General features: G+C 31.2%; 1 protein-coding gene across 1 annotated transcript; it reads right to left on the reverse strand.

The window, feature by feature from the left end:
- Nucleotides 1-4564: 4564 nt before the first annotated feature.
- On the reverse strand, nt 4565-5955 carry LOC108208512 (LOB domain-containing protein 19). The gene is made up of 2 exons (XM_017379047.2): nt 5513-5955; nt 4565-5141 (listed from the first exon to the last, which is right to left on the reverse strand). The coding sequence occupies exons 1-2, from the start codon at nt 5834-5836 to the stop codon at nt 4836-4838; spliced, it is 630 nt and encodes a 209-aa protein (XP_017234536.1). The 5' UTR covers nt 5837-5955; the 3' UTR covers nt 4565-4835.
- Between the last annotated feature and the right edge of the window lie 5752 nt (nt 5956-11707).

The following is an 11707-nucleotide window of genomic DNA, read 5'->3' on the forward strand; positions in this document are numbered from 1 at the left end:
GTTGAAAACATCTAGATATGTAGTAAATGTGTGCTCTTAGGTATGCATTTGGGTTGTCCTTGTATAACTGGACTATTTTTGTGTTTGCATGATGTATATGTATCATAAGCTATGATTGAGAATCAAGCCAATAAAATAGTTCCGATTTATGAGATTATGATGTTTATATAGACACTCAAAGTCTCATCCTTCGAGTAGTTTTAGTTTTTTCGAGAAAATCTCATCCTGGAATTCTAGAAATTTCCTTGCGGGAGTCAGTTTTCTTATAATTGTAGATTTTGATGGCTTCAAGGTGACTGTTAAGTAGTAGAGTCTGATTAGATAATAATTATTTATATGTCTTTTTTTACTCAACCTAACATCTTTGACTATTATATTTATAGCATAGTTCAAGAATTTATTCTCACCCCTTCTCCAATGGCAAAACTCACTGCTAGGTAATGTCAATCACTCTCTTTGTATTCAAAAGGTGAGATAAACTGCGGGAGAAAAAAGGCAAAAAAAAAAAAAAGGGAACTTTAAATAGTCGACCAAAGTGTAATGTCACATAGCTAAACAATCGAATCAATAATAAATGGAAGCATTTGAAACTTATAAACAAAGTGCATGAATGTTGAGAAAATTGTCTTCTTTGTGAGCGTATTAAATTAATCAAAGATCACAATGCAAGTTCATATTCTCATAATGTATAACCATCTGATCTAGAGGTTATCATAATGGTCTCATGCTCATATGAAGATTCTATTTTCACAGTCGAAGAAGTTTTAAAAGATCATATTATAGGGAAGTTCCATCTAACATAACAAGATCATGTAAAAACATTTTAGCACATTAATTGCACAACTCATATATGTGTGTTCATAATTATTTTCATAAAAGTATCAGCCAAGCATGTTAAAAATGCTCACTCGATCATAATGTCATGATTCACAAATACATAAATATTTTTAATGGGTTAATTATCAAGTTGGTCACTGAAGTGGGCTTAATGTATCAAGTTGGTCACTGAACTCAAAACGGTATCAAAATGGTAACGAAAGTCACTATAAATATCAAACAAGTACCTTGAAATTTGAGTTCAAGTAGTAAAAATATTATTTATAAAGTTTTACACATTATTTTTAAATGTTACCACAATCAATTAAAATGTTATGACTTCTAGTATTTAAAATAATATATTTATATTTTATCAAGTTTATTTATTATTTATATTTTATTATATAGTTATTTTCTTTGTTTTAATTAAAAATAAATAATAAATAAACTTGATAAAATCTAAATATATTATCATAAATATTAGAAGTAATAACATTTTAATTGATTGTGGTAACATTTAAAAATAATGTGTAAAATTTTATAAATAATATTTTTAGTGCTTGAACTTATATTTCATGGTACTTGTTTGATATTTATGGCCACTTCAGTGACCATCTTGACACCGTTTTGAGTTAAGTGACCAATTTGATACATTAAACCCACTTCAGTGACCAATTTGATAATTAACCCTATTTTTAATTCTTGCAATGTTGTACAAGGCACAAACATGTCTCACTAAATGAACATGCTTGTCTTACATGTTTTGTATAAAATCAATTTGTACAGAAATCAATGTGTAGTGGTACCTTGCACATTGCGTGATTTCTTCATAGTAGTTTCATATTTTTTTTCAATGCACATTAAATATAAACAAGGGTATGATTTGGTTTTCTTCCAAAATTTTGATATTAATAGGGTTTCCACAAAATAATATATTGGATATTGTTAATTCCATGAAAGGAAAGTATTTCATTAATGTTCTGAAAGTAGAAAGAAGATTTGAGGTGTCGATAAGATTCTTGTTCAAAATCACTCCTTTTAGCTAGAAATGTAAATATTATATACCAACATCATTAGACACAATCAAGGAGGGACATCTTTTATTTAATTATGTCTAATTATGAATCTCTAAAATAATGAGACTCTTTATTGTATTTTTGTATACTTGAATTCTTGAAATTACAACTTTATTAGTGTTATGTTGGTAATCGTAATCTTCAAATTCTTGAGTAAGGTATTATGATCTATTATGTTCCATTCTGAGACCCTTTTGTTATTTTTCTCGCTATTGTTAGAGCTTTCTCTAAATTTCTTTTACTTAGAAATTATGCACTGCTCTTCGAGTAAGTATTTTGCATATTTTGCGTAGCATTGCATTCTCTGAAGTTTTTTATAATACATGTAACTACACTTAAGTATGAGACAAATGAAGTCATTCCGGCAGTCAAATAAGAGAAGAGGATGGTTGAGGACCACTTCGACCAAGTCAAGTTAGAATTAGTTCATTTAGGGTAAGTCTTAAAAGCCCGATCCAGTGTTGTTTTCATCTTAATTACATCTTAATTACTTGTTAGTTAGGATAATAAGTGTTGTAATAAGGATCATCTGAGTTGTTGTAATGTTACAGTGGAGTTATATTGCTTCAAGAGTTGATCTCGGATTGTACGTTTTCCACGGGGTTAAGTATCAAATACATCACTCATTGTATTCAAATATACCAAATGATCATTCATTGTAAAAGTGACTGGATTTACTCACTGATTAGAAAATTTGAATCAAGAGCACCATCGGTCAATGACTAAATTGATACAAAATTTTATAATGACTAAGTTGATAGAAATTTTCACTTTAGTGACTATGTTGAGTCACATTTGTAATGAGTGACTCATTTGATACATTTGAACCCAACGAGTAATGTATGTGGTATTTAACATGTTTTCGATAGTGTATATGTTAATCAGGCTTATAGGTTGAGATTATTACTATTCTGTTATCAATAATCCTATTTTGCACCATTAACTGTATTCATTTATTAGTATTCAAGTTAGACGTGGCAATACGAATTCACTAAACCTGATTTGGGCCGTCACACTCTAATTGCGGGAATTATGAGTATTTAGCGAAGTGTGATCTAAAAAATATGAGATTGTAGCTTAGGTAATTATGAGTATTTAGCGAAATAAAATCTAAAAATTTGTAGAATGTATTCATCTACTATTGGTATTCAAGTTAGACGTGGCATTAATGCGAATTCTATAAACCTTATTTGTGGCGTCACACTCTGATTGCGGGAAATTATGAGTATCTAACGAAGTGAAATCTAATAATTATGAGATTGTAGCTTAGGTAATTATGAGTATTTAGCGTCATGAAATCTAAAAATAGAATCAGTTGTTTTTCTTAAGTTTTGTTAATAATTTTTCTCATTCAAACTTGTTAATAAATTGTTATATTATATTTTCGGTATATTATCTTTTTCGTTAGTGTCTCACCAAAGATCCATCTTTGGTTGAGACTTTACTTAATTTTCTTTTTCACTAGTTGAATGATAATCACATGATGTTAATAATTATTAGTTATTGGATATATTATTCTTTATTTTTTAATAATATATATATATAATCAGTTATATATATAGACTTATATTCTCCTTGTTTCCTTTGTTTATATTTTCAGGATGCTTGAAGAAGACGGGTTTTTCTTTTCGGACATTAAAGTTTTATTATCTAAATTTCCCCGGTCATCTTGCATGTCCTATGGTTAGATGATAAGTTTTCTTGAATGAAAGAATTATCTCGATGAATTGCCGGATCATTTTTGTTGATATTCATTCTCATTATCAAAAAAAAAAAAAACAAACTGCGGGAATATTGTGATTATTTTGAGTGGCTTAATGATGAGACTAAAGTAGAAATGATCAGTCGGTTGAACTTCGAGAGTGTGACGCCCTAAATCTGATGTTCAACCGAGTGATCATTTCTACTTTACTCTCATTATTAAGCCACTCAAAATAATCACAACATTCCCGTAACTGAATGAGAAAAATTATTAACAAAATTTAAGAAAAACAATCGATTCTACAAATTTTTAGATTTCACTTCGCTAAATACTCATAATTACCTAAGCTATACAATCTGCACATGAATGGAAACTCCTTCCATGATTTCTTGAAAATCAAGAGGTAAATAATTGAGTCTTTTTATGACAATCACATATATACTTGCGCCCGAAACTACTCTCGATGACGTAAAAGTTTCTGACATGGGATTGAAAATAATTATACCAAACACTTTAGTACTCCCTCCGTCTCAATTTATAGGTCCATTTTGGAATAAACACGCATATTAAGAAAAAAGTTGGTTAGATAGAATCTTATCTCATGTATCATTAATTAGTGCATTGATAAGTGAGAATATGGTTGAGTTTCAAAAAAATCACAATAAATATAGGGATATAGTGCATTGAGAAATGAGAATGATGTTGAGTTTCAAAAAAATCACAATTAATATGTAGATAAATTTGTATTGAAAGAAGAGAGGGACAAGTATTTTGGGACAAATTTTTTTTCCAAAGTGGACCTATAAATTGAGACGGAGGGAGTATTAGAGTGTTGTCTGTTGAGAAGTTGCACTGCATATACTACTACGTACATTATATATAAGAATAGATCGATCCATTGGAGTGAGAAGAACAACAGGAATGAAGCAAACGAGCGGCAAAAGTTTGCAGAACAATTATTCTAAAATTAAAATAGCTCTGCATGCTAATTTTATAAACAACTTGTTTGAAAATACAGTGTCGTGAGGTGTTATAATCAAAAGGAGACCGATTATTATCATTGCAACACTCATAAAAGATTTGACTCCAATCCAAAAACTTGCAGCTTTTACATGGAATATTTGATTATAATTTTGATTTCTCCAGCAAAAGATAAGTGATCATGAATTATCATCAGTTGTGAATTAATTTTCTCCAACAAAGACGAGATATATTGTTAAATGGCATAAGATATTGTACTTCTAATCACCAGAACCAAAATTTAAACCTGGCAAGTATTTAGCCACTAGTTCTCGAGCTAATCTTTGAAGATCATCATCTTCTTCCTCATTTATATCTTCTCTAGGGTTACGATTAGATGCCGTGTTGGATGATGTTAGTTCCGGTTGTGAGTTAGCTAGTTGCTGTGAGTTCTTAATGTCAGCTGATGCTTGTAACTCCAATGAAGATTGTAGATCGATTGAAGATGGAGTTTGTACGGTGGGACGGCACCTTATGACTGAAAGTCGAGCTTGAATGTATGCTAGTTCTGCCTGCAATTCATCAACCTACGCATAGCAACCAAAATAACCAAGAGATTAACATCTTCATAATTGGGTACAGCAACAAATATAAATATAAAGCAGTACACACACACACATACCAAAAACTTGATCTGCGAAAAATATTTCTTTTAAAATTGTAAGTGCACGATCGTCATTCTAATATTTTAAGTTCGTTTCACAGAGCCTATGAATCTTATTTTCGCAACCCTTTAATGAATTACAAATTTAAGTTGTGAAAAGGACTTTTTCTAAAAATTAATTCTAAAGTTTCCAAATTAATCAATCTAATTAATTATCACTTATCAAAAATACATTGAAAAATATAAATACAGTACATGCAGGCATGGAGTCTTAAAAGAAGATAGTGGGTAGACCTGTTGCTGGAGAGTAAAGATGTGGGAAACACAGCCGTAGACAGGATCAGAAACCCTGGAAACAGCTTCATAACAAAGTGAAACGACGGCGTCATGGCGCTTATGCGGTGGAATTTGAAGAAGGATTTTGGAAGCATTGCTAGCTCCAAAAACCTTGTGAACTGCAGCAAAATGGGATGTTCCCAGATGATCTGATAAGAAATACGGCGCAAATATACAGCCTCTTAAACACTTTCTTCTTAAAAATTTACATGCACCACAAGGCCCACCTGATCCTTCTCCTCTTACTGTCACCATATGGTTATCATCGTTCCTACTACTCATCTCTCTCTCACACACTTTTGAGGCTCTTCTAATGATAAGAGGGAAGGGTCCATAGAGAGATATACATATTGTGAGTGCTATGAGTGTAATATAAGAGGAATGTAGAGTACATTATATAAGAGGACGTTTTTTTCTTTTAAAAGAATGCTTTGGTGGTGGGTCATTAGTTACAGAGGCCTAGAGGAGTTTTTATTATGCATACCGTACACCTCTTAATGTATATTGCACTTCAAGTTTAACTTGTAAGAAAGTCAATATATTATGTTTGTAATGTGTCGATGGGAACTAATTGGTCTGCAAGTTTTTTGAAGCACATGAAGCCCTTGGAATTTGGTGGGGTGAAGGGGTTCAGTCAACTGAAAAGGTAAACAAGCTATAGACTATCATTGGTGAAGGGAGCGTTTTACTTGTATCATTGCTACTTCACTGATTCAATTGACATTTTTGGGTGTTCATGTATACAGTAAATTTCTTGCTGAGCTTAGGCAAGTTTCTCATAAATTTTTCAGGCCAGGCTTAACTCATTTATTTATGAGTAGTGCTAGGTGCACATAATTGTGTACATAAAATTTATACATAATGATGTGGCATGTGATGTGGTGGGTTTTAATTGGGTTGTTGGTGTAAATGCGGGGTCATTTCAATTAAAATTCACCACATGTCATTATGTACATGTTTTTATACACAATTATGTGCACCAAGCATTTTCCTTTATTTATATAAAGAGGGTTCGGGTTTTGTTGAACCAAAGTGCATCCCATAGGAAAATTGTGATTTGTGAGGATGTTCATTTAAAAAAAAAGTGCATTTATACAGTTATATATATCGCTAAAGATATAAAATGAAACCAGACATAGGATGCATGAGATATATAGTTGCCATTCTGAATATTTAATAGTAGATGGCTTTCTTCCCACCTCCAAGAACACAGTTGTGTTGTTCTTGAGATAAAACAAAATGAGATGAGAGATATTGGAAAGGAACTAATGGACTATTACAGGCTAAGACTTTAAAGCTACGGCAAATACAAAAGAAGGAAGTGAGACAGAGAAGAGCTTGCGTGAAGCAAAGCATTCATTCGTAATGCATATGTACAGTGTGCGTTTATTAATCAGCCCTTACACTTCTTGTCATCTGACGTAAATGTTATAGAGTTTCTTTCCGTTGCTTATGCATTGCCGACTTGCCGTAGTGCACCGAATGTAATACGGCGCATTTGTGAATTGTAATTTATAGATCTGATTCATTAGGCATCTCCTCGGATGGTTAGACCTTTAGTGTCTCAAAATCACGAATTCGATTTTTTAGACTTCAAGTAAGGGGACTTATTGCTCTTATATCAATGTGCTAATATGTCTTTCAATTTAATTCGCCGAAATACACGCAAGCTGATCAGGACACCGGATTAGAAAAAACATCCTATCATCAGTAGCCAATCTTTGAGCACATGTTGACTCACGCAAAAATACAGAACACTGTAGCGCTTCACTGTGTACTGACATGCTTCTGTGTTTAACTATTCAAGTGATTGATTCACTTCACTACTCATGCATGCAGTGCACATATTTTTGTGCATGAATAGTGAATTTAAACCGCAGATCCTCGACTGCACTTTAGCCATGGAGAACAAGTCACCTACCAAAATAAAAAAGTCTGGGGTCTTGGTCCTCTCGGAGTCCCGCTCTGTATTCCTGATTTCGAGATCAAATCAGTGGCTACTTTTAATTAAATTTAGATCTGTGGCCAGATTTTTGCAAACAAAAACTCGTCAACACTAGCCGTTCCGATGGGTAATGACATTTCTGCGGAAGCCTCTTAATTTGAGCATGTTTTTCGAGAATTTTAAGACCCAGGCCAAGTGATTTTGATTTTTAAGTGAATAATTATTTATCTTATTTTGTTTTTTTGATATACAGAGGACATTAACATTATAAATTGATAGAATGTGATTTTGATCAACTAATCTAGTTTTTATAATTTTGAATTGTCACCATTAATTAACAACGTATTTTTATTTATTTTATATTTCCGCCTTATAATATCTTACATATGAATATATATGTTACGATAAATATTCAAACACGGACCTTCGACATGACATTACGATGATTAAAAGTCACCTCTCCATATGTTCATTTAAAATTGACACTTAACGGTTTATAACGTAGGGGATCTTGATAAGTAGACGTCATACTTAATACATTTAAGCTCAGCATTGTTTAATAAAACAATATATAACTTTTTTTATAAATAATCGAATTCTGCTAAAAGTAAATTTTTTTTCTGATTTCAAATTATTATAAATAAATTATATTATTTTAGATATTGAATGAGTTAAATTTTATTCAAAATGTTTGAAATGAATCATCAATGTGATGTGGTTGACTAGAAGTTTAGTTAAATAAAATTTAACATTGGACCGAATCCTTTTTAATAAATTAGAAATAAATTTTATAACATGCAAACTAGACCTTTATTGTGTGTTCCAAAATTATTTAAAATAAAGATTTTTTTTTTTTTAATGTCATTCGGAATTTTTCAAGAAAATCAAAGAAATATAAAAGATTCTTTTAATATATTCATTCCAAACATTTTCTTCCCATTTTTTAAAAAGATTGAAAAAATAATATTTTTTCATCGCTTTAATGAACCAAGGAACATGGGCTTCCCACCCCACCCGAATGAATACAATCGGACAACGTTTGCCAAAGCGTAAAGATATTTGTATTGGATCGTCAATGTCTTATACAATCGTAATACTCATATAAAATAAAACGTAGTTTGATAAATTATTTTAAACTTTTTTTTTTTAAATAAAAATTTAATATATAAAATTTTATAAAAAAATAATTTAAAAACAAATTATAAATCTATATTTTATATGCGGCTTAAAATGCGTGATGAGCGATATAAACAAACTGTAAAAAAAATGAGATCTACGGAGTACATGTCCAGAAAACAAGATGGGCTAATGTGAATTTGGGCCTGAACTTATCCTCAAAGCCGAACTTCATTTTCCTTTTTACCGAATAAAGTCTGAAACTTTTTTTAACAACACATGACCAATTTTGAAAAGGCCCAAATCTGGATGATTTTACCCGTCAAAGATCTGCACAAGTGGTTAAATCCAGTAACCCACTAACTGGCAACTGCCATCTAACACCAAACAGCTCCATCTTCAATCAGGACACACAGGCTCTGTTTGGGAATTAGTGGTTAGCGGTTAATTGTTAGCGGATTGAATTAGATATTTTGACTAGCTGATTTAAATAGATATTTTGACTAACGGATTGAATTAGCGGTTTTTTGTAAAATTGTTTGGTAAATAGCTGTTTGATGAGTTTTTTGTGACACATACTCAAACCGCTAACCCAAAAAGCTCCTCAGACTAGCTTTTTGAAAATTAATTTTTTGAGCCCAAACCTCTATTTCAATCCACTAACTACCAAATACTAACAATAACGGATTGAAATGATCAAACCTCTAATTTTACCTCAAACCTCTAATTTCCGAACACTCCCGTATTAAGCTCTCAAAGCAACTTATCAATCTCCGTTAATCATTTCGTTTGACATATCCCAGTATCCTTGCAGCCCAACTCAGACAATCTAGGCCCAACTTCAGCCCACAAATGTTAAGAAGAAAAAAGGGCCGACACATTTAAGCATTAATTTATCATAATAACGTAGTGTATGATGGCCGATGGGGACGATGCAGGAATAGTTTTAATAATAAATAAATTTTATATGTATTTTAAATCTACAAATTACTTTAATATATTATTAACTAAATTCAAATTTTATCATAAAAAGTAATATGAATTAATATTTAGAATATTATATAGAATGAGAAAAATACTATATATATAGTGATTTATTAATATAATTTTATTTAAAATTATATTGCTCATATATGGGTTAATTATTAATCAGGGCACTTGCTCCATTTTAATATATCAAGTTGATGATAAATTTTTGATCTCATTTGTACCAATTTTAATATTTATGAAGCTAGGTTAAATTAAATGTTTTTTTATTAAATTATATGACATGAATTTGATTGGTGTTTGACATAAACTTCTACCAAGATAATGTGATGATAAATAATAAAAAATATCAAAAAATAGTTTAGAGAAATTTACGCAAATAGATGTTGAATTCAATTGAAAAGAAAAGGCGAATACATGTTTGGTTATAAAAAGCAAAGTAATAAGAAAAATGTGATATACGAAAAATTTCAAAATATAATAATAAAAATATAAGTGATTTATGAGTAATTTATGACTCAGGAGTAATTTTTATCCAAAAAAATGTTCAAAAAAATTGAGTCACTACAAAACGTACATCAAACTAACTTCTAATTTTATGTCAGCTTCCGATTTATTTCCGACTTTAAACTTTTTTTTTTTAAAACTTATTTAACAAACATATATTTTTTAATTTAAAGCCAAAAATGACTTAAGCCAGATATCAAGGCCATGCAAACATGCTCCTGTTCACGTTTTACTTGCTATAAATCGAAAGATGGTTATTTTAGCAGCAAATATAAAATTTATATGTAGTTTGTGATACTCTCAAGGTTTTGATGATGACACTAACAGCAAGCTAATAACAGGAAACTGATATATGTGAGCATGCTATCAAAGGTTGTTTATGCGTACTAACAGTATTTCAGGATGTTAGCATGATTATAGCTGTCAGCAAGCTTACAGGATTATTTTCAAGCTATCAGCAGGCTTACAGCGTGAACAGAGAAACAATCGGATAAAGATCAAAGTCTATTTTCAAGGAGATTTAATAGGAAACGACTTTGTAAGGATTCTAATATTTATATATATCTGATATAAATATTAGAGCTCAGTTTTTATAAAGAGTTTCATTCAAAAACGTTTTCCTAACAAATAGGAGATCTTATTTCAAATCGATTTATCTTTAACTAACTCCTACTTTGTTCAAACGGGTTTTTAGTTTAAATATCTTTACTGAGATGATTTCAAACTTGACTTATCTTTTACTCAGTAATCTTACTTCATTCAAACGTTCATCATTCAATTCAAATTTAAACGTGAGGTTGTTACCAAGATCGTTGGGAAATTTGTTGGATTATGACCGTTGGTATGATGTATATAAACTTGAGTGTGGTTTCGGTTTTGAGAACAAGGAGAACACACCAAGCTTTCTGAAATACAACTCTTTACATTGCTAAATCTTTTGTTGAGCTCTAGTACTTATATTTGCATATATATCTATATTGAGAGTTCATAGTTTCGGTTGTATTACACTTATTCATTGTATTGTTCAAGGTGTAATGTTTTGTTGCTGTGTATCCAGCTTGTGAAACAAGGGAACAAGGGAACTAGTTAGCTAGAAGAGTATACTTGGGAAGTATAGGTCTTGGTAGGCTTTTGGTTCGTGGTTCAGGGGTTTCAGCAGGCTGATAACAGGAACAAGGGAGAAAGGGAGTTATATTATTGAATCTTGTAATCGTTGCTATTATTGATTAATAATATAATCTCTTACCAGTTGGTAGGGGACCAGGACGTAGACCATTAGGGTTAGGGGTCGAACCTGGCTAAAATTCTTGGTGTTGCTAGCATACTGCTTTACATTATCTGCATTGCATTTATCTTATTAGCAGGCTAACAGTTTACTCTGAAAATTAACAGCAGGCTGTCTTTGACAGATTAATTATTTGGTAACTTATAAAAATCGGGTATATTAGCCATAACACCTATTCACCCCCCCTCTAGGTGTGTAATTTCAATTGGTATCAGAGCTGTGTTTGTACTAATACTTCTGTAACAGGAATAGTATCGATCGATATGGCTGATAACTTTCAGGGAAAGTCCGATTTTAGAGCTCCTCTCCTCAC

This window comes from Daucus carota, chromosome 2 (assembly GCF_001625215.2).
Source record: "Daucus carota subsp. sativus chromosome 2, DH1 v3.0, whole genome shotgun sequence".
In the NCBI taxonomy this organism is placed as follows: Eukaryota; Viridiplantae; Streptophyta; class Magnoliopsida; order Apiales; family Apiaceae; genus Daucus; species Daucus carota.